Genomic DNA, 27,306 nt, shown 5'->3' on the forward strand with positions numbered 1-27,306 from the left:
CTCTTCTTATGCACTTACCCCGGAGCCCTTTTCTCCTCCTCATTACCATATTGGGCCCAAAATATAAATGGGGCTGGAAAGTTACTTGCCCACTTTTGCGTTGCTGCTGCTTTAAAAAAAGAAAAAGAAATCATTGTCAAAGTGAAGGACACCATCACCAAGGTGTTGGGTGCCCCTGTGGAAATGCTGCCATCTTTACTATTCATATTTATATTAAGATAGGTGGAGGCCATATTGTTTCTTAAGCAGTAAAACATATTTGCCATGACCTATATAGTGACTTCTGTGTAATCCTAGAATTTTGTTTTGCCATTTTCTGGTGCCTCAACCTGGTTCTGTAGGTTGTCTTGTCTTGTCTAAAACAATTTAGACTGGGCTGAACAGGACACTTGTACAACACAATTTAGTTTCTGTTGGCTTACTTGCCCATAGCAGTTTTGAGTCCATGAAGTTTAAAACCAAATTGGGCTTCGCACACAAAGATCTTCATTAAACTATAGGGGAGGTGACCAAACGTGCATACAATAGTCAAACTGTATGGCTTTATGAATATCTAGAGAGCCGGTTATCCAGTTTTGATGAAACTTGCTTAATGCATTCGTATGGAAGCTGCCTGTCTCTCTTAGTCTTCATAATCTGCTATTGAAAGCTTTAACTAGGGAACCACTCGCACTTAATAATTCCACATGCTGTGAACACTTGTCATGATGACCGACTGTCACAATTCTGACACATGATAGGCTAGTGAAGGCTCCTGGGAACAACTGGTCAGATTGTGATTCTATTCCACATGTCCGTAGTGATGAAAAAAGATGACAGATGCATGAAACTATTACATTTTATTATTTTAAAGAGAAGTGACAGTGTCCAGATCTGAATGCCATCAAATGTAGTTTATTGTAGCACTGATTCAACACTTGTAATTGTTTCCCTCAAAACATTTTGCCTTAAAGCAAAATTAATTCAAAAAGGTGTCCCTTTTACTAAACACAAATGTATTCCAATATAGTGTATTTTTTTATTTTTTACATTTCCAGATTGTTTTTGTTATTTAGTCGTGTGGTTTCAGTTAAATTGTAGAATCAGCTCTAAAACATATTTTTATTTATTTATTTATTTATTTATTTATTTAATAATAAACACCTATGGGAAAGTATTCTGTGAGAAATCCAGGAAGTCTTGTACTTGAGAATAGATCCCTGTCCAGTAAAAAAAAATATATATATATATATAAATATTTATACAGACATTTTGATCAGTTGGTTACATGGTAATGTCGGACCAAACAATCAAGTTTGGGTTTTAATTAAAGTATTCAGAGTGAAAAAGCTGACAACGTGTAATTGCTTTAGTGCTACCGGTCATTTCTTGTGCATTACTGGCATAGCTGTCCACTGAAATCAGTGTGGAGGGGGGAGGGGAGGGGAAGGGCCGTGCGGAACAGTAGATCAGGAGGTTGCTATAACAACGGCACCTTAGTGGTCCTCTTCTCCCTGACAAATGAATTGCTGCTGTTGGTGGGATATGGAGCAAAGGCAGCCACCTTAAACATATGAAAGCTACTCCGACGATCTGAAGGGCTCTGCATCTTTCCTACCATTGATTTGAGACAGCAAATTAGATACCCTGTGCCTGTTTGTCTGTGCTACACCAAGTCAGAAGCCTATGAGACTTCATACATACATATATATATATATATATATATATATATATAGATTTATATATATTTTAGATATAAAAAATTAGAGCGCACCCTATTGTGGTTGTGGGTATTTCTTTAAAATGTCTAGTTTGTACAGTTTAGATGTATACCCTGAATATCTACAGTATAACTATCGAAAAGCTGAAAATTCTATTACTAAAAAGGATAGATCTCTCTTTTAATGCCTCTTCTTAATACAAACAGCTGAGGGATTGCCTTATTTTCTGTTGCTTTTAAAGATGATTGACAAAAAAAGAAATGTGAATTTCTGTGGAAAGGATCCACCAACGGCATTACTGTGTGAAGTGTACGGTGCTCTGCATTGTAAATACTGTGCATTCCTGTTATGCATGAATCGATTGTTTTCAAAATGGAAAACAATTAAAATGCAGCTCATCTATTTATTTTGGAATTAATCTTTTGTTTCTTTGGAAAGGAGCCATAAATTGAAAGTAACATTCTTCTTTTAGAAGTCTGGAGTGTAATTAACACAGGGCAATACAGAGATCTGTAGTTAACGAAGCTGCTCCAGTAGTTATTCAAGCGATGTCAACTAGCACTCCAACTACTGGATATAGTGAGACTCTGGTCAGTAGTTTTTCTCCAACAGTGTAAGATGTGGGCGATGTTAAAACCTATTGTTGAATGCTCAAGTTTTGCTGTATTTCAGGTATATGGTCCTTCTTTACAATGCAGTGTAAGCTTTAGGACAGGGTCTGCACAAGTTAATATCTCCTGTGTCAGCCTCGTCTCTTCAGCTTTTACCAGAGATGTCAATTCAAAGTTGCATATCTGCTGTTAACACTAACCTTAGACACAAAGGTGCCCTGATAATATCATAGTCCATGTGGGTTTTTCAAACTGAATTCTTAATGTAGTCGGTTGCTTTGAGAACAATAGCTGGTTCGTTTGATTACCTTGCAAAGGTTTTAGACCAGTCATTCACACTTCAGTGTGGGTGCATAGCAAACTGTGTTTAATTATTAAAATAAATTGCAAAAGAGGCTGTAATGTAATAAATGCTTGTTGATGTGGAGAGAATGAAAATCGATAAAGATCCCTGCACTTCTTCTAAAGTAACATGATTAAATGCTGGTAACGGAAAATAATTAGCCAAAGTGTGGTGGAAGGTTGCCATATCATGACCACTCTGCCAAGCTTGTACTTGAAAAGAACTGTGAAAAAAAATAAATGATATAAATAGATAGAATGTCTGTATTGGGCTTCATATTTCTAGGCCAACACCCAGGTGACAAAATGTATACTGTATGAATGAAAAAGTGACTATTCTAATTTCCATCTGTTGTCTTCTTTCAGCTACAAGAAACTGTGAAAAGAAAACTGGATAGTGCACGGTCACCTCTGAACGGAGAGCAGAACGGCATTTGCGATGGGAATTTTTCACCAAATACCAAGAGGCTACGGAAGGAGGGGCCTGGCAGTGGGCTGGACTCATTGGCTGGTTTACCCAACAGCTTGCCGCCAGTACCCTCTGTCTCTCCTCTCCACCAAATGGACATCAAACCCACGCTGCCCATACAGAACAGTGGCGGCAGCAACAACCACGTCCCCGGCCGGCCGGATGACCTGGGCAAAAACGGAGGGTTGACGGACATAAAGCTGCAGGTCAACGGCACCTTGGACTTGGACGATGGCTTCAATCTCCTGCAGAGCAAGGACATGAAGCAGGAGCCCCTGGATGATACAACAGGGATTGAGTCTTCAGATACTTCGCTCTCAAACCACAACAAGCTCTTCTCGGACATCAATCTCAATGACCAGGAGTGGCAGGAGCTCATTGATGAGCTGGCCAACACGGTGCCAGAGGATGACATGCATGACTTGTTCAACGAGGACTTTGAGGAGAAGAAGGAGGCAGAGTTTACCAGGCCGGCCGCCCAAACCCCTCTCCCCCAGGAACCAGCTCCTCCTCCTATCCCTCCTCCCCCTCCCCAGAACATCAAGAATGACCCCGCTCGCTCACCCTTCAGCTTGTCTATGGGCTCCCCACAGGTGCGGCCTTCCTCTTCGGGTCCCCAGTTCACCACGGCTTCCAACAGTACCCCACCACATCAGCAGCCCCCCCCTGTATCCATGGCAGTAGGTTCACCGGCAAACTGTGTGGCCCGGTCTCCACAGACTCCCAACCAAGCAACCAGGCCTGGAAATGGCTTTCTGATGAACCAAGGCCCTGGTGTGGTGACGGGTCCTAGTTCCAGTGCGGTAGCGGTGGCGGCTGCGGCAGCAGTAGCAGCAGCGGTGGCAGCTGCAGCATCTGGTCAGGGGGGTGGTCCAGTTCCATCCACTCCTGACTTGTCTCCCGCTGAGCAGTTGAAACAAATGGCGGCCCAGCAGCAGCAAAGGGCGAAACTAATCCAGCAGAAACAACACCAACAGCAGCAGCAGCAGCAGCAACAGACTCCAGCACCTAACTGGTCGCCAGTCGGCCCTCCAACCAGTCCGTACGGGGGGGCGTACAACCCCGACAAACCAAATAGCCCAATGATGTACCCGCAAGCCTTTAACAACCAAAACCCTATGGTGCCTCCCATGGTGAGCAACCCTCAGAAGGCCACTATGAATAACTACCTCCCTCAGAGCCACATGAACATGATCAGCCAGCAGCCAAACAGCATGGGCCAAAACACTATGAGCAAGCAGCAAGCCGCCATGCTGTCGTACAGCAACACTAAACCCCTAACCCATTTTAGTGCTGTGGACCACATGGGCCAAAGGATGACGCCTCCCATGGCCAACCCTAATAAAAATCCCATGATGCCATACATGCAGCAGCAACAGGCAGCCCAGCAGCAGCAGCAACAGGTGCCCCCACAAGCCCAAGTACAAATGTCAACTCCGGCTTCCCACTTGAGCGAAGAGCAGAAGCGCATCCTTCTCTTGAAACATAAAGGACTACTGAATCAGAACATGTCTTACAGTGCAATGCAGCCTCACAATCAGGTAAGTGCAGATGTTGTACTTGACTTCCGTGAGTGGTATATCATTCTGCAGCATGAATCTTTTATATAGAAAATTGGCATTTTGAAAGAAATACAGAGCAGGGGTTGGTTGTTGCGGTAACAGCAAGGAAAAGGTTATAAATGATGTACAACATAACTTATTAATGGGTTGTCCTTTACATGATTATCATATTACTGGCTCGTAACAGATCCTAGTTTAATTAACCACAAATCTTTTATCTGAATTTGGGTATATTGACCTCAGTGTTCATAGTGTTCTAGTTTCCACTGAAGGCAGCCCGTATTAAGCACTGAGAGCGTTTTAGGAATGAGTTAACCAATAGTTTCAAAATATGCCCACCCCTGTGCTTTAGTGGAAGATTAATTAACACTAGCCATGCTAAAAGGCAGGAAAAACCTCTCTCTTTTCATGAAAAGGGAGTTTTAGTGGAACTTTTTTTTTTTGATGGGGAAACCACATTGTGATTTGTCTGAGCTGGTTTTGCAGTATTTTTTTTTAGTTTGTTTTTAAAAGGCACAGAGTACATTTTGAAGGGATCCCATTTTCTGTTTCATCTCATGTACAGTATGCCAGATTTGCCATGTTCACCATGCTTGTATGTTGGTGTGCAGGGTTCATACTGGGGACCCTGAAGGGCTCACCTGGTAAACAATCACATGATGTACAGGGCGAGTCAGTGTCAGGGGAGCGCAGTTACACGTACTGGCTGTGTAGAGTTGTCTGTCTTCGTTGGAGTTTCATAGGAAGCAATACATTGGCGGGTTTAAATCCATCTATGGGTTAATACAGTGTTCGCTAAGGGCCGATGTATTGCAGATCAGTTGTTATTATATGGTCTGAGTTGGTGTGTTCAGGAAACATTTTTTCAAACCCAGTTGCAAAATCGGAGATGTACAATTGGTAGCCTGTTTGAATTGTGGCTCAACTGGGCAATCAGTCAGTTGTCAGTCATAATAAACACTGAGCAAGCCCAGACTCTTCTGACATGGTTATTATGTTAGGGAGTGGTCTGTAGTTTATTGTAAACAAACAGATTCCTAGAAACTACCTCACCACCAGAAACATCATTTTGTTGAAAATATTTCTCTTTAATACCACAGAACTGAATGTCTGCCACAAATGTCAACACTAAAAATACTAAATAATTAGAAATGTTTAATGAAGCATGCACTGTAATACTTAATATCACTTCAGAGCATCCCACAATAAAAAATAAGTATTGTATTTTCACTGTTTTAAAAATAACATCACATACACAGTACATTGAAGAAAGCTCTGTTTGCATATCTATTTGATATAAGTATTCTGGTACTTGCTGCAGTAGGTAATTTCACCTGCAGAGTGAAACCTTGATGAAATGAGTCTTATACAGTGATTCCCTGCAGTCCAGCTATGATTATATACACAATGTCCATACAATGCATGCCATTCAGCTGGTTGAGTCACACTGATATCTGTAACAATATATTATTTGTTAGTCAGCCATGATTTTATTTAGTTTTTTTGAAGGATAGTCCTGATGCTGGCCTTAATCCACATCTCAGTTTTAAAGATGCATCAGTCATTCACATCTTTTTAATAAATGAGTGCATTTGCTATTTGGCTTGAGCAGTGTCTGGTCTTTCTGTCTCTCCACCTGGGGCACGATTTCAAAAACACGCCCGTCAAACCCTTCTCTCCTAAACAGATTAAAATAACAGAAGAAATGTAAAATGCACAAATCCCCCAGAATAAAAGTATAAATCTTTATTTCTGTCTTCGCTTAAGCAAACTGTGCCTGTACCTGTCTGCACGTGTCAAGGCTTGCGGCGATGAGCTGACTGCACGCTTTTAAAATCTGCCTGGGATTCTCCAGGGGAGGTGGAGGGGGGTGTTGGGCTAAGGAGCCAACACTGTATTTCTGCTGTGAAGACAGACATGATCCTACAGCAGCAGTACGTAGCAGTGCTGCTACTCAGCCTCCTCCCAGCCCATCATCGTGACAAATAAACAAAGGGGGTGAGACTGCTCTTGTTTTGTGGGGGGCTGAAGGCTCCTAAGTGAGTGATCATGATTTAGAGCAGGGGGCGGCTGCTTGGTGTGCTGATTACGATGTCGTGTTGCAGCAAGTCAGTGGGCAGGGGGGCTGAGGGCCTGTGGGTGTGCCGGTGACTAAACCATTGTCCTTTTATCTCCTGAGCACTGAGAGAGATTAGCCCTTTATAACCTAAGGCCCAAGCTTGTGGTCCAGCTAATTCAGTCCAATTAGGTAAAGACGTGTAGCAGCTATTTTCAACATAAGGTAACCAACATCGGAAATATCTTTGAATCCATGTGGGGCTCTTCGCCCTAAACAGTACGTGTTACAAGGTTTTTGAACTACGAATGGAACTGAAAAATGTAGTTACATATTTATCTGTGGAATAAAAATCAGCATGAATCATGAAAAAAGGGGATCAAATAATACAGGGCCCCACAGAGTGTCTTGTAATGAAATCCTGTATCTGTATCTTTGCTAACACTATGTCAAGCAGCCTGACGGTGATAGGAATACCAAGTGTACTCGCTGTGTTGGGAGTCATAAGTAAAGATTCTACAGTGGGGTTTTTTTGTGGCTAAACCTGTGCAACATGGTCTGTTTAGTATGCAGTGATCCTCCAGAATGGTTGCACAACAGAATAAGAATGATTAGTCCCGCATTCAGTTGGTGCTCTGGCACACATACCTCACGCTATCAAAACTTTGGCCGCCTCAGCTGCTCGCAGTTACCATGGATACAGTGGCCCACGGTACCTTGCTGCCTGAATTGATGACAGCTCCGGGGGTGGGGTGGAGAGACTCTGGAAGATGTCTAGAGTGCACTGCAGTTTCATGTTGGCTAAAAGAGAATACAAAAAGAGGCTTTCACTACCAGAATGGTTCCAGTGTTAAACTACTTCATTTATTGTTTATTACCAAAAATAAATGTGTCTGTTGGCCTCCATTTTTGTCAGTTTTCGTTTGTCAACAACAAATGTAAATATTGAATATTTGGCTGTGGGTTTGGGGGGGATAACATTTGTTGCTCTTAGGATATAGCCCATTTAGGCATTTCTTAAATTTCCATAAAATTGAAGTCTTTAGCCAACTAATCTCAAAAACTAATCTGTTGAGCCACAAACTGTGCATGTCTGTCATCTCTGCATTTGATTGTACGCTTGTGTGACAGGGTGGCTTTGTGGTGACGTCAGGCCAGAAGCAGGAACAACACAAACAGGCAGTACTGCAGGTGCAAAGGTGCTGCAGTGCAGTTTATTTTAAAGACAAAAATAAATTAAAAGATTTAACAAAAACACTTGCTCACAGAGTGAAATAAAAAGGTTGCACAAAACAAAAATCACAAACACAATAACCAAATAAATGATCCAGGTCAGGTTGGGCAAATCGTCTTCACTGTTCCTAGATTTATTTACTTTCCGTTTTGTTTTTCTCTTCTCTTTCTCTCGCTCCGTTCTCCTCTGAACAAACCAACCAGAGTGCAGAGAGCTGCAGGCTTTTATGCAAGTGACCATCTTCCGATTAGCAACAAATTAAGCACTTAATTCAGGAGATGGCCACCTTCTTCACAAGGTTTTTAGTTGTGGATGGGGCTTCCCATCCACGCTGCAAAACAAAAGCTACAGCTTCTCGCCGTCATATTTAATAAATACACAAATAAACAATAACACGGCTACGCCATCATATTTTAAACAAATAAATCAAAATACACAAATACAAAATAATACAAATGAGACACAGGGGCGGAGGGGGAGACCCTGTTCTAAAAATAAACAATCATGTACAGGGCTTCGCCCTGCCCCCTTATGTACAGGGCTCCTCGCCCTGTCACAGCTTGAGATCAAATTGTTAACAGTTCTTTACAGTAAAGCTTCTCAATATAGTTTTATTTTGGGATTTAGAAAAATAAAGCTTTAATACATTCTGTGTTGACTTAACACATGTACTCTAACCAATACACACTGTCTAAATGAGAATGGGGTGTTTTTAAACATCTAAAAAGATCTGCAGCCTTGCTTTTATCCTTACGTGGTTGTTCCTTTTGTATTTGTGCTGTTTGTACAGTCTAGTGGTTCTTTTCACTTCAAGAACATTAACCTGAGGCCAACCTGAGGTTATCACTGCAGCCAAAATAAAAAAGTCTTCCATTCTTTCACTCTCTACCCTGCAGTGTAGCACTCAAAGGGTGAAGTTAAAATGGGATTAAAGAGACCAGTGCACAAAATTGGCAAACAGACCATTCCTAGTGCATGCCGTCACACTGAAAACAATTTTTAGGTTGTGGATTCTGGGGTCCCTCCCTCTTGGTTAAGATACTGAGTTCCATTTTGGCACATGATGGTCTCTATACAAGGGACTGTTTGCTAGTTAGCATAGAAATGTGCTGTACAGACCCAGATTGATACACTGCTGATTTAACAACAGCATAAACAAATGAATCGCGTGATGTGGTTTGCTGGAATGGGGGAATAAAATGGAATACATGGGAAATCCAGCGTGTGTAATACAGAGTGAAGACCTTGTATCTCAGCCCTGATGACTTGAGTATCAAGTGTAATGTTGACTGAACAGGTCTATGATAAAGATAAAGATTTCTCCATATGTAATGGTGTTAGGATTTTCAGAAAATGCACACTGATGTGTGTAAATGAAGCTAATCTCATTAAGAAACATTTTGTTGAAGTGCATGGAACTTTGACTTACTGATCACACAAATCTCAAGCTTGCCATTAGTATTGTAGACGTAACGGACGTACCATTATCGCGGAACGCCCCTACCGTACAAGATCTTCTCTGCTGCCACGATCTCTGCTACTGGGAAAACACATTATAATACAAACAGAATTCCCATGAATCTGGCCTAAGGAGCATTTTAGTCCAGGCAGCAGTAGAGCGAAGAAACTAAAGATTACGTACGGAATTGATCTTGTTGTACCACTGAAGAATCTCCAACTTACTTAGGGAATGTTTATTTCTTGTTTTTAATTTAATTTTTTTTTTTTTTTTTTTTAACCTCCATATCTGATAACAGTAAAATTGCATTTCTCACTGTATGATTAGCATGACCAATAAAATACTGAAAAAAATACGTATTTGTTTTTTTGGCTTTCGTTTTTATTTATTATTATTATTATTATTATTATTATTATTAGGCTTCCAAGCTTCCAAACAACATCGCAGAGTTATGAAAACGCATATGTAAGTAGATGCCTATGGCTGGACAACCAGACTGGCGTCCCCAAATGAAAAAGTCACATGGTTCAACCGCCATCTTGGATCTCGTGGAAATTTGCTGTTAAAAACAACTTAAGGTGGAACTATGACGATGGCAGCAGATAGTGCAGCAATGGCCTATAAAAACACATATGTTCAATCGAGGTCGATTGAACAATTACTTTGCCCGCTAAGCTGGATTGGTGCCAAATATTTAACAGTCTTCTTGTCTTAAACTGCAACGTCAATTGACACCTAAATTCTACCGTTTGTAAAATACACGCTTTTTCGTTAACAAACATGGCCGCGGCGTGCAAATAACCGTTTCACGATGGCTCTATTTTCATACATTCGTGCATAAATCCAAGGTGCAATACACTACAGTCATGAAACTTTATATGACCATAGAGACTCACGTGAAGTACTGGTGATATGAAAAAGACACATTTTGGTCACATGGTTTGGCGGCCATATTGATAATTGTAAAAAAAACTTTTGCAACCCATAACAAGAACACCATTGCACTTATGCTCTTCATTGTCAACACAGTTGCACAGACCATTGGAAAGTAATAACTGCTGAAGTTTGAAACAGATTGCTCACACGGCGCGGCGGCCATATTGGAATTTACGTTGAAATTTTAACTCCTAGGGTGGGCCGACAGGGTCATAATTATAAAGGAACACGTATAGGAAGTCCATATGTGCTCTATGAAAAAATGTCATCGCCCGTGACCTCTGACCTCTCCTAAAGGTGAAACGTGATGCATGACATCATCAACATACGCAACTGGCTATAAAACTGCCTATAACTTCTTATCGGCTGCACTAAAATGCACAAAATTTGACACGGATGTAGAGGACTAAGGAATGTTGTGCCATGGTCAATATGGCGGCCTTTGGTCACATGGTGTGGCAGCCATCTTACATTTAATGAAAATTTCGGGCAATCTTCAAAAGTCTTCTCATATTTGTGCCAAAATTGACACAATTAGCACAGTTAAGAACATAATGTACTGATGATTATGATTCATCTAGAATAACCAATGCGCTTAAATTTCACAATAACTGCTTGGAAGCCTTCATAGTTGTTAGCAACTCTAGTTATTATTATTTATTAGCAGATGCCTTTACCCAGGGCAACTTACAGTTGCAGTGTTTGCGCTAGGCCGCGCCATTGCACCAATGAAATAAAAAAATGTCCTACTGAATTTCTCTTAACGTGCCCGTGTGTACCCCTTCCCAGACCAGACCCAATACCAGTACGCAGTAAATGAATGCATTTTGTATTAATATGACATGTCCGACGGCAGGCTAATCTTTTTTACTTGTTTGTTTACACTTGTGTTTTCATAATTAATCTCCCGTGTTTTTAATCTCCAGTACAGTAGAATGCGCTCACACTCTCCCTGGTTACAGTCAGTTTCACAGTAAAGCCTGGACGACAACATCAGGTTAACCACATGGCCCCGCGCAAATATAACCTTGTATCCCTGTTACACCCGACCATTACTTCTGGAAGAATAAATAATCAGCTTTGCCAGTCACTGTTGAAATGTAGGCTATTATATGTGTGCTTAAAAATACTGTGAAATTCATCCGCTGTAAACTTATCTCTTTGCTAGACAGAATATCTTTCTGATGTTTGGAGATATGGAGAGACCTAGCAAGTGAATGGGAGAAATGTGTACTAGTGCGTACTGCAGTACAGTTTAGACAAAGTGCAGTACATTTGTGAAAAGAAAACCGCATCATTGATTTAAAAAAAAAAAAAAAGTAGCCTACAGTAACGTTATAAAATATGTGAAATTTGTCTTTTCTATGACAAAAAATGCTAAAATTCAGGGCCAAAATAATTCAGTATGTGTTAAGCACCAACTGTCTCTTGGTCATTTCGCCAGTAGGCCTATAACGGCATGATAAAAAAATATATATATACGGTGTATGTGATTTTATACAGCACTGTATATAATACATCTTGCATTGAGAAAATAACACTGGAATCAGAATAAAGGAAACTTATTATGTAATACAGTTCACGTGCAGTCACGGTTTTGGTAAGTAGCATTTTCAAAAACATATCATTATGTGCAGTATTAAAATATAGCAAATCCAACGAAATACATATTGTATATTTTATTTTTAGTGTTCTATGTAACACGGGCCATCGTTTAACCTTGAAAAAAAATTAAATACATTACCTGAAGCAGATATACGCGTTTATCATATCAACATCAACGTGTGTTGTAAAAATAAAGCAAAAATTGTTTTGAAAACTGTCCCAAATATTTACTTGGGAGCTAAGAATTTAAATGTCAAGGAAAAAAATGCCATTTTTTATATGGAAATTGTCAAAATAAAGGGGCTGCTGGAAGGTAAGAATTTACCAGTCAGGATAATGGCATTAAAATACCGCTACTATTAAACTGTATCTGTTGCTAATGTGGTTTCTTCTGCAGCGGTTTTCAAACTGGGGTATGCGAGAAAAATTCTGAAATGGCAGACAACGCATTTTATTTAGTACCACTTGCCAATCTATTGCAAACCTTTGTCATGTAATCAACGTTTAAACACTAACACCAGACTGATGTGCTGTGACAGAGCATTCAATGCACACATGACTCATTTACATATTAAATATGTATGTTTTAAATAAGCCCTGTTGTTTAAATGTCATATAAACAGTTGGGCGGTTACTACAGTCTGTCTTTGGGATTTAAAAAAATGACATTTAAAAAATACTAAAAGCCTAGTCTTTAACTCATTTTATTTCCTGTGTGCGCTTGTGCCTGCAAATCAATATTCATTTTTTTCAATGAACCAATTAAAATTTATTGTAACTTAAGTACTATTGGTTCATTTCAAAATACAGAATGTATGGCCAATCAGAAACCAAAGTATTGCCATGCGGTCTAATTTGACAAGCCGTTACATCTGTTGTGAGAGTTTTTAGCTTTCAATCCAGTGAACAAGTATGGATTGTTGGCTCAATACTAGTACATTACTAGCAAAGGGTGATCAAGACAAAATACCGTCAGAGTTTAAAAACTCCAAAAATGTCTTGCGACTGAAGCTTTCTCCAATTTCCCTGCCATCATCAGTGATTTGTGTGGTAACACGCAGGGACATCCATCACACTGATACTAGGTAAGCGTTTATTATTACCAGTACTGTACGTTTTAGTCACCAAGAATTTAAAAATGCCAATAATATGTTTTCGTAATGAGGTCAGCTGTAGAGATGCGTGGACAGTGAACTTTTCTTTGCCTTCTTTTCTGCAATTTTATTATCAATAAAAATACATGATTGCCATTTGCTATCACGGAATAGTCCTATGTCATTTCTGAGTGACTGAGGCTAGCGTGGAGGCTTTGTTTATTTTAATTAATTAGTAATTACAATAAAGTGATGTTGATGTTTCCAACAACTAGAAACCTGTTTGAGGGACTATTTTTATCCAAAAGTAAATATATATTTTTCTGTTAATACTGTAACTTTTATAATTGTATCCATCACACACTCCAAGGCTTGTGCGTTTTGTTGTATCTTTTTTTTTCTGTTTTCATTTTATTATCTTAGATGGGGGTACGCGGTGGACTTCATTTTTTGGAAAGGGGTACGCAGTTTAAAGATTGAAAACCTCTCTAATGTGATTTGGTAAAATGAATATCCTCTACTCAGTGATACACCAGCATCACTGTGACACATTTCCCAATATTTTCCCCAAAAGTGTCAGTGAGTATTATAGAGACAGCTTTACAGCTTTTATTTTTTGTTCTTCAGAAACAAAAGGTCAATAAACTCTGTTGGCATATTTAAAACAAACAAAAATAAGAAATGGTGGTTGGTTCTGAATCATTAAACATATTGACCCCCTCACTGAAGAAAATGCCCCCCTAAAATTGAGAGGGGGCCACATTGACCCTCAATCTGTAAGTCCTGGAGCAAACACTGCATCTGTATACAAAAAAATACATATCAAGAATTACAATACAATTAAGAGCAAGATACAAAATACAGTAGCTTCAGTCATAATAAGAGCAAATACAAAACACAGTGCGATTTGATATCGGGCCAGTTCAATAGCAGATAACAGTGTTGATAGTTAAATCAGGGTTAGATACGAGTGCAGGTGAAATACAAATTACTGCAGATTGGGTTAAGTGCAGGATTAAATACAGTAAAATAGGGAGCAGGTAAGTGCAAGTTAAAGTGTATTAAAGGCAGAGTGATATATTGTCTAGAAGGTAAGAGTTGAGTTTTACAGGTGTTGTCTGAAGAGGTGGTCAGGGACTGGGCAGTCCTGACATCTATAGAAAGGTCGAGGGTGGAGAGGGAGCGGGCTCTGGAGGCAGGGGAGCGTATAGATGAGGCAGACGGGTGGCGAACGCAGTGAGGCCGACCAGGAGGGAGTTGCAGTAGTCTAGGCGGGAGAGTACCAGGGCCTGGACGAGGAGTTGCATGGAGCATTTGATGAGGAAGGGTCGGATTCTTCGTATGTTGCTCAGAAAGAATCGGCAGGTGTGGCGATGTGCTGGGAATAGGAGAGGCAGGGGTCCAGGGTTACTCCGAGGTTCTCGGCTGAGGAGGAGGGAGAGAACGTGGTAGATTCCAGAGGAATGGAGATAGAGAGATCAGAGGAGGGGGAAGAAAAGGAGGTCAGATTTAGAGAGGTTGAGTTTGACAGACAGGAGAGCAGTTTCAGTGGAGTGAGCAGAGCGGAAGCCAGATTGGAGAGGGTCGAGCAGAGAGTGGTTGGACAGGAAAGCAGAGAGCTGGCGGTGTACAGCCTGCTCGAGGGTTTTGGAGAGGAAGGGGGAGGGGAGACAGGGCGGTAGCTCTGGAGGGAGGTGGGGTCGAGGGTAGGTTTTTTGAGGAGGGGAGTGATAGAGGCTTGTTTGAAGGCAGAGGGAAAGAGACCAGAAAGGAGAGAGGTGTTGAGAAGGGAGGAGATGAAGGGAAGTAGAGCAGGAGCAGCAGCTTGAAAGAGATGAGTGGGGAGGGGGTCCAGGGCACACGTGGTGGGTTTGTGTCCCTGGACCAGGGAGGAGAGGTAAGAGTCTGAGAGGGGAGAGAAGGTGGAGAAAGAGGGTGAGTTAGTAGGGGATGCAGTGGGTGTAGGGGTTGGAGCGGAAGGGGGTGGGGGGAGGGGGAGGGGGAGGTGTTAAAGAGTTTGCGGATATCTGAGATTTTAGAAGAGAAGAAAGAGGCAAAGTCATCAGAGGAGATAGAGGAGGGGGTGGGGGAGGGTTTAGGAGGGAGGAGAAAGTAGAGAATAGTTTACATGGGTTGTTAGTGGAGGCTTTGATTATAGATTGGAAATAAGAACATTTAGCAGAGGAGAGAGTAGAGGAGAGGAGAGAGCGGTAGAGGTCTAGGGCAGCAGGGAGTTTGGTTCTCTTCCATTTCTTTTCAGCAGATCGCAGTGTGGTTCTTGCTGAGCAGAGCACAGAGGAGAGCCAGGGTTGGGGAGGGGAGGGGCGAGCAGGTCGGGGGGTGAGGGGACAGAGGGAGTCAAGGGAGGAGGTGAGGGAGGAGAAGAGGGTGGAGGTAGCAGAGTCTACAGAGAGTTGGGAGAAGGAGTCGATAGGAGGGAGGTGAGAGAGAGAACAGTGGAGGCAAGGAGAGAGCGGAGGTTACGGCGAGAGGTGACAGTGGGGGTAGGAGGAGCAGGGAGAGAGGGGAGAGACAGAGAAAAAGAGATGAAATAGTGATCAGAGAGGTCCAGGGGGGTGACAGAGAGGGTGGAGGGGCAACAGGCCCTGGAGAAGGTGAGGTGATGGCCAGCTTTGTGGGTAGGAGGGGATGGAGAGAGAGAAGTTGAAGGAGTGAAGGAGAGGAAGGAATCTGGCAGAGTGGGTGGGGTTGGAGAGATGGATATTGAAATCACCTAACAGGACAGTTGAGGTAGACAGAGAGGGGAGGGAGGAGAGGAGATAGTCGAGTTCATCGAGAAAGTGAGTGAGAGGTCTAGGGGGGTGGTACAGTACAATTAGCAGGAGTTGACAGGGATAGGTTAGCTGGACAGCGTGAAATTCCAAGGTGTTAACAGAGAGTGAGGAGAGGTCAGAGGGGACAGAAAAGAGTAAGGAGGGAGAGAGGAGTAGACCAGTCCCACCTCCCTGTCCAGTGAGACTCGGAGTATAGGTCAGGACATAGAGAGAGGACAGGGCAGCAGGAGTTCAGTGTTATCATGAGAGAACCAAGTTTCAGTGAGAGCAAGGAAATCGAGAGAGAAGTGGGAAGCAAAGGCAGAGATGAAATCAGCTTTGTTAGCAGAAGAGTGACAATTCCAGAGGGCACCAGAGAGAGTGCGGGAAGGGAGAGAGTCGGGGGGGGGGGGGGAGGAGGAGAGGCAGAAGGATGAGGTCAGAGGGGTTAAGGGAGCAGCAGCGGAGAGAGGACTGAGGACGCGAGTGAAAAGACAGAACAACAGGATTGTGAGAGACAGTCATAGCAGGACAGGTGAGACAGGTAGGTACAGTAGTAGTGGGAGCAGGAGCTGTGGGGAGAGGGTACAGACCTGTCTAGTAGTTGGCATCTTCTAGAGCGCTGCTAGGTTCGGATTTTCTCCAACAGCCTCTCCTCGCAGGTCTCTCCTCGCTCGATTCCCACAGCTAGACTCCCGGCTCTTTGGTAGAGAGGCTGTTCGGATGGCTGGCACTTCGTGCTGGCACACAAATAGGCTAGCTGTCTGTTATACTAACTAGATGGATAAAAGCTGTGTGTAAACCAATCAAATTGCAAATCAGCCTCTATAGTAGATCACCTAATTAAAACAACCTGTAGACTGACCACTATATTATATCAATTTGGTACAATGTAGTTCTCCTACCTTTAAAAAATGTGTGTGTGTGTGTGTGTATATATATATATATATATATATATATATATTATATATATATATATATATATAATATATACACACACACACATATACATACATTTTTAAAAGGTTTTTTAAAGGTAGGAGAACTACACTGTACCAAATTGATATAATATAGTGGTCAGTCTACAGATTGTTTTAATTAGGTGATCTACTATAGAGGCTGATTTGCAATTTGATTGGTTTACACACAGCTTTTATCCATCTAGTTAATATAAAGCTGTGAGTATCACACTGTAGCTTATGCGGTTTGTCCACTTTTGAGATATGATGGTGGTGAGACGGCTAGTAATTTGACAGATTTAGTTATTTTTCATGCAGATCTTTCTGAATAGCGCTGCATTTGTTTTGTCAAAACCTTCCCAATCTGTTATGGGTTACAGTGCACATCATATGAATTTGCAGAAATGCATTTTCAGGATAAGCGTAGAATAGTTTCAACTGAAAGATTATCGTTCTGTGTTTTGGCACCAAAGAAACAAATTGATTTTCTGGAAGTATTCATAGTGTGTGTTTCTTGTATTACACCAAAACCAAGTAATATTTTTGTCCACACCGATTTCAAGACCGAATTCAAAATGACTTACTGAGTACGACCGGAGTACTGCATTTAATAGATGGTGACAATCGTGGTCCCACAAATGTTAAAGGATTGTCTGAAAGGAAGAGGTCAAAAACGAACATGTTGAGAGGAATGTTGGGTGATTTTAAAGGTAAGGTGAGTTCCGATGCCTGGTTAAAACTAAAAGGAATATAAAGAAACCCAAGAACCGTGACTCTGTGAAGCAAAGACATACAGGAAAGGTAACCGAACACTACCACTCGAGGGCATTCATCAAGTAGCCCTGGATTCATGTATTCCTTTCATTAATACTTCCAGACAAATCGGTACTTCCCTAACCCTAACCTTTCCCAATAATCTGCACAGCCTGTATCTGCCACCCAGCCTTGCTATGCAGAGACAGTGGCGTCTCAGGACATGCTGCTCATCAAAGTTCAAAGAATTAACCAAATCCCTGGGTAGGGAAGTGAAGCATCAGGATAGGTAAACGCATTGAAATAACAGTCAGTGGGATTGCTTGCTAGAGAGGAGAGAGCAGATAGAAGGAAAGCTGATAGTGTCGCCTGCTCGATTTGGAGGGGGGGAGTTTTAGAGTTCTGCACTTCACTGACGAGTTATAAGAGAACTATATATAGCACAGAATTGGAGGCAACAAGAGATTAACACTTTACACTCCAGTCAGTTTTTCTGTAGTTGCTGTTCCAGAACCACGCGGCTGCATTATTTTTGTGCAGATTAATGATTAGGTACATTTGTTACTGTTGTTTTTAAAGGAACCAGTTTGCATTATTTCAAGCAGACAGGGAGGCGCACTGGAGGCAAATGAAACAGGCGATTCCAGCGCAGGGGTAGTCCAGGAGTACTAAACAACTGAGATGTTTAACCGAGTCTTAATTTGGTAGCTATTTTGAAAAACAGCAGTGTTGTTTATGGCTATATTAAATATACCACATGCCCTAGCTTACTGCAGGTATGTGTTTTGACTTAAGAGCATAATGTAGCACCCAAGAGGGGCACTCGTTCAGAGCAATGAACATCGTTTTATTAAATACAGGTGGTTAACTGTATTTAACAAATTGGACAAGTCTAGAATACACAGTCATGACATGGGGTTTGCACTGTTCAATAAAAACAATACATGGTCAATTGTAATTAAAAACAAAGTGCAGTGCTGCTCAACACAATCCCGGAGATGGGGCTTACTAAAAACAACAATAAAACCAATACTTTAAAAACTCCCCGTCTCCAGCACTCCTCTAAAACCCCAATGCCTTTTAAAACACTCATTTCTAAAACAGTTAAAAACATAAACACACACAGAGGGAGACAGGAAGCACAGCAGGAACCTCGCTCTAAATGTCGGCGGCTGTTTCTTTCATTTTTCTCCCCAATCCACCGCCGAACACAAACAAGTCTAATTCCTTCTCTGCTCCTGCTGGCTGTGCGTCCAACCTCCACTCCAGACAAACCCGGGTTCACATCACACTGGACCAAAAACAACCTCTCGAACGGATGAAATCAGGAACTTTTATACCAGGCGCTCAGCTTCTTCAAATTATTAGGAGGCTGTGTGATCCAGTGGTTAAAGAAAAGGGCTTGTAACCAGGAGGTCCCAGGTTCAAATCCCACCTCAGCCACTGACTCATTGTGTGACCTTGAGCAAGTCACTTAACCTCCTTGTGCTCCGTCTTTCGGGTGAAGACGTAGTTGTAAGTGACTCTGCAGCTGATGCATAGTTCACACACCCTAGTCTCTGTAAGTCGCCTTGGATAAAGGCGTCTGCTAAATAAACAAATAATAAAATAATAATAATTATTCAATTAGTACCTATGGGGGCTGAGAACAGGAGAGCATCAACGTGCCAGTGAGATCTGTGCAAATCTACGACAAAGTAACGTGCCAAAATAAACATGCTTTATAAACGTGTTAAAATAAAACTAACTAACTAACATTAAATCAAATGTGACAAATCAAAACATGAATATACTATAATAACAAAATCAAGCATGCCTAAATAAAGTGACGTGGGTCACCCCATTACAATAAGAACAGAAGAAAGTTTACAAACGAGAGGAGGCCATTCGGCCTATCTTGCTCGTTTGGTTGTTAGTAGCTTATTGATCCCAGAATCTCATCAAGCAGCTTCTTGAAGGATCCTAGTGTGTCAGCTTCAACAACATTACTGGGGAGCTGGTTCCAGACTCCCACAATTCTCTGTGTAAAAAAGTGCCTCCTATTTTCTGTTCTGAAATCTGCTTCATTTAATCTCCATTTGTGACCCCTGGTCCTTGTTTCTTTTTTCAGGTCGAAAAAGTTCCTGGGTCGACATTGTCAATGCCTTTTAGAATTTTTTTTTGCCTGTCTGCATATGACATACCTTTTAAACCCGGGATAATTCTGGTCACTGTTCTTTGCACTCTTTCTAGAGCAGCAATATCCTTTTTGTAGCAAAGTGACCAGAATTGAACACAATATTCTAGATGAGGTCATACGAATGCATTGTACAGTTGTAACATTACTTCCCTTGATTTAAATTCAACACTTTTCACTATATATTCAGGCATTTTGTTGTCCTTTTTCTATAGCTTTCCCACATTGTCTAGATGAAGACATTTCTGAGTCAACATAATCTCCTAGGTCTTTTTCATAGATTCCTTCTTCAATTTCAGTATCTCCCATATGGTATTTATAATATACATTTGTATTGCCTGCTTGCAGTACCTTACACTTTTCTCTATTAAATGTCATTTCCATGTGTCTGCCCAGTTCTCAATGCTGTCTAGATCATTTTGAATGACCTTTACTGCTGCAGCAGTGTTTGCCACTCCTCCTATTTTTGTGTCGTCTGCAAATTTAACAAGTTTGCTTACTATACCAGAATCTAAATCATTAATGTAGATTAGGAATAGCAGAGGACCTAATACTGATTTCTGTGGTACTCCACTGGTTACCTCGCTCCATTTTGAGACTTCTCCTCTAATCAGTACTTTCTGTTTTCTACATGTTAACCACTCCCTAATCCATGTGCATGCATTTCCTTGAATCCCTACTGCGTTCAGTTTGAGAATTAGTCTTTTATGCAGGACTTGCTTTCTGGAAATCCTAAGTAAACCATGTCATATGCTTTGCAATTATCCATTGTCAATGTTTTACACTCAAAAAAAAAATAAAGCAGGTTAGTTAGACATGATCTCCCTTTCCTAAAACCATGCTGACTGTCTCGCAGGATACTGTTACCATATAGGTAATTTTCCATTTATTTTCTTATTAGTTTCCATATAATAGAAGTCAGGCTTGTTGGTCTGTAGTTACCTGGTTCGGTTTTGTCTCCCTTTTTGTGGATTGGTATTACATTTGCTATTTTCCAGTCTGTTGGTACAACCCCTGTGTCAAGAGACTGTTGCATGATCTTGGTTAGCGGTTTGTAAATAACTTCTTTCATTTCTTTGAGTACTATTGGGAGGATCTCATCCGGCCCAGGGGATTTGTTTATTTTAAGAGCTCCTAGTCCCTTTAACACTTCTGCCTCTGTTATGCTAAAGTTATTTAAAACTGGATAGGAACAGGTCGACATGTGGGGCATGTTGTCAGTATCCTCCTTTGTAAAAACTTGTGAAAAGTAATCATTTAATATATTTGCTATTTTTTTCTCCTCTTCTATGATTTTGCCTTTTGTATCTCTTAGACATTTTACTTCCTCCTTGAATGTTCTTTTGCTGTTATAATATTGGAAAAACTTTTTTGGAATTGGTTTTAGCCCCCTTAGCAATGCTCATTTCAATTTCTCTTGGCCTTTAACTAACTTTTTGACTTGCATTTGCAGTTCCAAGTACTCTTTCTGTGTACTTTGTTCTTGGTCCCTTTTTTCTCCTGAATATTTTTTAATTGACCTATTAAACCATTTTGGCAATTTTGTTTTAGATTTTGATTTGATTTGTCTACTTAAATTTAAACAATTGGATTAAATTGTTTTGCGCCTCTAGTGCTACATTTTTTAAAAATAGCCATCCTTTTTTTGTGGATGTTTTCTCTATTTTACTCCAATCTACTTCTGTTAGTTTCAGTTTCATTCCTTCATAGTTTGCCTTTTTTAAAATTGTAAACCTTAGCTTTAGTTTTTACTTGTGGGGTTTTAACTAGCACTTCAAATGAGACCACGTTGTGGTCTGAGTTTGCCAATGGTTCTCTAACCTCTGTTTTAGTTATTCATTTTTTTTTATTTTTAATTTAGTAGATGCCAATTTATTTTATTATTTTCTCCCAACTTGGAATATCCAATTATTTTTAGGCTTGGCTCACCTCTACCACCCCCGCGCTGACTTGTGCGCTGCCCCCTGGGAGCTCACATCTACAGTCGGCAATAGAATAGCCTGGACTCGAACCGGCGACCTCCAGACTATAGGGCGCATCCTGCACTCCACTCAGAGTGCCTTTACCAGATACGCCACTTGGGAGCCCTGTTTTAGTTATTCTATCTTCGTTACTTGAAAAGACTAAAATCAAGGCGTGCCGCCTCTCTAGTCGGTGCCTTGACAAATTGCGTTAGGAAGCAGTCATTTGTCAATCAAAGGAAATAAAATACATGAAAATAGTGGAGGCCCTGAAGCCTGTCCTTTTAGCAAAAATCTTCAAATATGTAAATAAGTAGGGAAAGATGGGATACGAGACATGATTACAATCGGGTACCTACCTTGTGCCTACTCTTTAAGCTCACTGCTACAAACTCAGATAAGTGTTTGCATATTAAGACATCACACCTGAGGACACTGAACCTCCCCTCAGGCTTTCAGAGTTTTACTTTGTAGATAAAATAAAAACCTAAAACAATTGACGGTAAGGGAATTTTAAACATGAGCTGGAAGCAGTAATCCCTATTTCCGTTTCTACAGGATTGCAGAGTAGACATCTGACAGAGTTATGAACACACTTGGTGCAGTTGGTTGAACCCGGATCATTCCTGTTAGAACTTCCTTCACCCAGCCATTAGGTCAGATTTTAGAGCACTCACAGAGAGTTTGCTGTCCAGAAGCTAGAATCGATTGGACTTGATCTGAACAATGTACTTTTTATTTTGAGGCACTCAATCACTGTTGATGCACCCATTCTTATAACATGCAAGAGCTTAGTAATAGTTGGATTGCATTGTTAATTTATAAGCACTATGCACTCTATTATTTGGGTCTTGGCTTTTTTTTCTTTTTTTAATCATTAAGTAATACATTCATTGAAGTAATTTTGCTTTTTGTAGATATTTTTCACTAATGTTTTTTTGGAGTTTACTGTAATTGGTGATTCAGCCATTTTATTTTGTCAGATGCATTTTTTAAAATTTTTATATATTCTGGGTTTGTGGCGTAGTTTTCTGCATACACACTTATCTAGCTGTGCCTTCTGACAAAGAACTGTGTTAGTTTGAAAGGGCATTAAAAAGGACATTAGAGGGCTATCAGTGAAAAATGATAAAATATATGCTGCTATTATTAGCGTATTTATCACAGTAATGGACAGCTTGTTTGGAACCTAGCTTCCTATCAATGGCAACAGGCAGCAACTATCAGGGAGCCCATTGTCTTGGTGTGCAGTCGATAAGAGGAGCTTGTACAACAAAATGGATGCTTGTTTTTATCTGTGGAGCGCACTGTGTTTGTGTAAACCCTGGCAACATTGTTACACGTTGATGTCTGTCCATAAAATGGTGGAACCCACCATTGCCAATTATGAAAGATCTTTACTTTTCAGAGAGGCAAACAAGTTTTGGAACTTTCAATGTTTGATGAAATACAGTACTGACCTGTTGCTTTGTGCTACTGTGCTGATGGTCTAGGATAGCCGCACCAGTATTGTGTAATATAAACCATGGCGATTTTGCAAAACAGCAAAGTCGATCCTGACTTCAGTCTATCCCAAAGGTGCTCTGCCTTCTTCCACAGTTTACATTTGCGAAAGACAGTTTGTACTTGGCTTGTGTACTTTTTAAACAGAGACTGTGTTGATAAGGTAAGCAACAAGTGATGAGTCTGGCAATGATGGACTTGATGAAATCCGCTGTGCAAGACGCTTTGGCTTTTGCCTACAAATGGTGGCATCCTTTAAACTGAATGTACCAGGGTTGAGGTCAATTCCTGCTTTTCAATTTCAATTCATTTTTAAATTCAATTCTCAATAACAATTGGAATTCATATTTTAGAGACATAATCCATTGTTGTGATTTGTTGAACTGCTTTCATTTTGAAGTTAATTTTTGGAAAAATAGGAATTGTAAATTAATATTAAAATGAAATTTGAATTGAAAAACAGGAATTGACCCCAACCCTGGTGCATTAATTATCGAGTATGAAGACAGCTCCTACTTTACCTAGAAGAAACCCATGCTTTTGAGTCGTCTTAATTTAATTCTGAAGGGGTCGGTTTCTTCTAAGCGAAACAGGAGGTTTGACGCCAGCATTCTGTAAAATCCATACATTTTACAATTGTAATCCCTCCGTCTTTCAAAAGAAGCCAAGACAGATTGCCGAGACATGATGATAGTATAAAGTAGTCTGCTAATAGAAATAATTTAACAGGTCAATTTACCTTTGTTTGCACAACTGAAGACTTGTATACAGATCTAGGAAAGGTAACCACTCAAAACTCCAGACTGATCTACAGTACATGTGGTACTGTAGGAAAGATCTGAACAGCAGACATGTAAACTAAAGACTGTCCAAAATGTACTTTCAGTGTGTTAAACAGTGTCACTACAGTTAAAACTCCAGCATGTGATGTGCATTCCACCATCCCTGAAACTGCTGGACACGAGAATGGAGATGCTACCTAGCACAGAACACTTTGGGGGACTACCTCTAGACTGAATAGAGAGTGCAGCTCCATAGTGGTGTACCTTCAATGAGATTTAAAATTAAGCAAAATGTACTGTACACGAGAGTAAAGGTATACAGTGATGGATTGGGGGGGGGGGGGGAGAATTACGAAAAGGTATTTGAAAACCTTTTGTTGCTACATCTTTTAATGAGAGAGCAGCTGAGGGGCAGGCAATCAGCTCCCCAGTAAAGCAGGCTGGGTCTCCCAGGCTCTTTGCCTTAATCTTTTCCAATAATAGCCAGTGACTGGGCTGCCTGAGGAGTGTGCTCCTGCGTCACGCCGAGGCTTTCTTGGTTTCAATCCCACAGAGGCAGGCGCTGAGGCCCAAGTGGCTTTTCATCTTTTGCTCATCCGGTGTTTGATCGTCTTCACCCTGCCTGGGAAGTGCACGGCTGGAGGTGCGAGAGAGAGCTCCGGGATCAATGATGTGAGTTTGGCTGCAGAGAGCACTGCCTCCTTTTCCATACTCCAGAACAGTACAAATGTATTTCCCTTGAATTGCCTTCAATTTTGAGATTGTAGGAAGGACACCTAAGGTACAGTAGTCAAAGACTGGTGCTATTCAGGGTCTGTGAAACCTGCCCGTTGTCTAGTTTTCTTTGCCTGCTGAATTTCTTTTTTTTTCCCCCCTCATAACTAATCTTAGAGACCTTTTCTTGTAAAATGTTTTTATTTTTCTGCAACTCTTCCTCTTGACTGGTGGTTCAAGACTGTTAGACAGACTATGTGGGTCTTAAGCAATTCCCGGGTCTACCAGGGAACATCCCTGCCCTCATTTCTTTCCACAAGGCCACGCTGTCTCAAGACACTCGACAACCTTTAGAGATCATCTCTTGCGCATTGTAATGTACAAGGAGATTGCACTTCAAATGAAAAGCTGGAACTGCCTGATAAGCTGCTTGAGGGATCCCTCTAAGGCTGAAGATTGTAGAGTTAAAGAATGGAATACAAGCGTCTCTGGGCTGGGGTCTACGAGTTCAGAACAAAGGTTCCCTAGAAAATAATAGGTCATCTCTGCTTACTTGTCAACCAGGAGCATTTCAGGTTTCATATGCCATTGGCAGTCTTTGGGTGACAGGAGTCTGCCGTTTCCCTGTTTTTAAGAATTAGATTTGTTGTGGTACAGAACTGGAGGGGGGTGGGGTTATATTGGGCTGCAGGGGTTCCAAGGCAAAGTTTCACATGCCATTAGTCAATCCTAACAGCAGGATTTGTTTTGTAATTCCTAGATACTGTACTTCAGACAGCTTTCTCAAAAGGTTTTATTTCCATACATTCATTGCCGAATGAATAACTTTCCAACCAGTGTCCCAGAAATAATGGTCTGCTTCTGACATTTGTGACATTAAACTGGAATCAGTTCTATTGGATTGGAGGGTTACGCTTGCTTTTTTAGATATACATTTTCAGGACTGGATTGATACAGTACAAAATTCTGAATTGAGTCACTACAGATTTGTGATCGTTTTAAATAGGCTTAACAGTTGACGCATTGCCCGCTCACTGGTTAATACTCCTTTATCTGAAGCTATTCTGCTGTAGTACATGTTCTGTGATTGTATGTTAACAAGGCACTGCATCATATGCAATGCAGAGAAATAGAAGGCACTGGATATTACTCTGAGGACATCAGCAGCTCCGCACAAGTGCCCAATGATTAGGTCTAACGAATTCCCTTCCCCCTTCCTTTAAGAGGTCATTTACTCATGCAAATTGAAGTGCGTTTTAAAAGGGCAGTTGGAAGAAAAAAAGATGGCCAGCAATGCATCTGCTTCTTTTGAGCTAGCGGAGGAAAGTGTTTTAATAAATGGAGCCCAGAGTAAAAGACACTGAAGTAAAAGACTTCTTTGAAGTCGGCAGGAGGTTTATGGAGGATAAGGGAGTGTTGTCATGTGAGGTGTTTTACTACAGTGTGGCAAGTCTTCAGTTTAGGGTGGGCTTGGAATAGGATAGTTGTGAGGGGGAGGGTTGTCTCTATCCAATCAAACACCACCCTTTGTCAGTTTGCTGGGTTACACATATTCGTTTATGAGCTCTGTGAATACTGGCGTCTGTGTTTTAGAAGAGGGTTAGCATTTTGTGGTTTAATTAACTAGCAGACTTCTAGCTTCAAAGATGATGTTTAGGTCAGGGGTGAGAGTGCAGTTCTGGAGTTTGTCTGTGGCAGTATTGTACGCAGTGGATTTTAATTATAGGCCCTAGTAGATTCCTGGTAATTGCTTAGCCTGTTGGTCAAAATGCAGTTATCAGGTGTAGATATGTGTTTGCAGTTCAGATGCTCAGTTTAATGCAGTTTTAAAATGCATCATTGAGCAGGTATCCAGTTAAGTAGAGAGCACTCTGGCCTGTGATGTCATCAGGTGTGGCTTGAGATGACTTGCTCCTGATTTGGTTAATTCTCCATCAATTCTCACACCACCAGATAAAGTTTATGAACAGGTTTCATTGACCTTGATAACCGTTTTTGGCAGTCACGTTGATATATATATATACAGTGCCTTGCAAAAGTATTCAGACCCCTGACCAATTCTCTCATATTACTGAATTACAAATGGTACATTGAAATTTCGTTCTGTTTGATATTTTATTTTAAAACACTGAAACTCAAAATCAATTATTGTAAGGTGACATTGGTTTATGTTGGGAAATATTTTTAAGAAAAATAAAAAACTGAAATATCAGTGGAGTTTCCTTGTTCTGAAGGTCTGCCTGTCACTCAAAACAAGAATGAAAGAACAGAGGGAGTGATTCGGACTCTGCACGAGAAACAGTGGCAAACCCCAAATAAGTTATTTTAATTTTTATTTCCGGCTTTGACCAAAGTCAGCAGCCAATTCGCGAATTACCCGTAACATATACGTACACACACTCCAGTATAGATATGTCTACACACACACATAGACAGCATAAGTTATTTGTTGATCAGCTGTTGGTTACATTTTTGACAGTAAATGCTATTTTGAGAAAAATAATAAGTTGTGTTGTGTAACAAGTCTACCTGATTTATTGTCACTTATGGTTGTTATGGTGACAAGGTTTTGTAGTAAATATGTGTAAATACTACAGTGCCTGTACAGGAATACCT

General features: G+C 40.9%; 1 protein-coding gene across 3 annotated transcripts in view; it reads left to right on the forward strand.

Moving 5' to 3' along the window:
- LOC117420587 (mastermind-like protein 3) overlaps positions 1 to 27,306 on the forward strand; it is a 146,653-nt gene that overhangs the window by 85,797 nt on the left and 33,550 nt on the right. For all 3 annotated transcript variants that reach the window (XM_034034061.3, XM_059033587.1, XM_059033593.1), the window contains exon 2: positions 3,020 to 4,663. In XM_034034061.3, coding sequence (XP_033889952.3) covers positions 3,020 to 4,663 — 1,644 coding nt within the window. The remainder of the gene's footprint in view (positions 1 to 3,019; positions 4,664 to 27,306) is intronic.

The sequence above is a fragment of the Acipenser ruthenus genome, chromosome 1, assembly GCF_902713425.1.
Source record: "Acipenser ruthenus chromosome 1, fAciRut3.2 maternal haplotype, whole genome shotgun sequence".
In the NCBI taxonomy this organism is placed as follows: Eukaryota; Metazoa; Chordata; class Actinopteri; order Acipenseriformes; family Acipenseridae; genus Acipenser; species Acipenser ruthenus.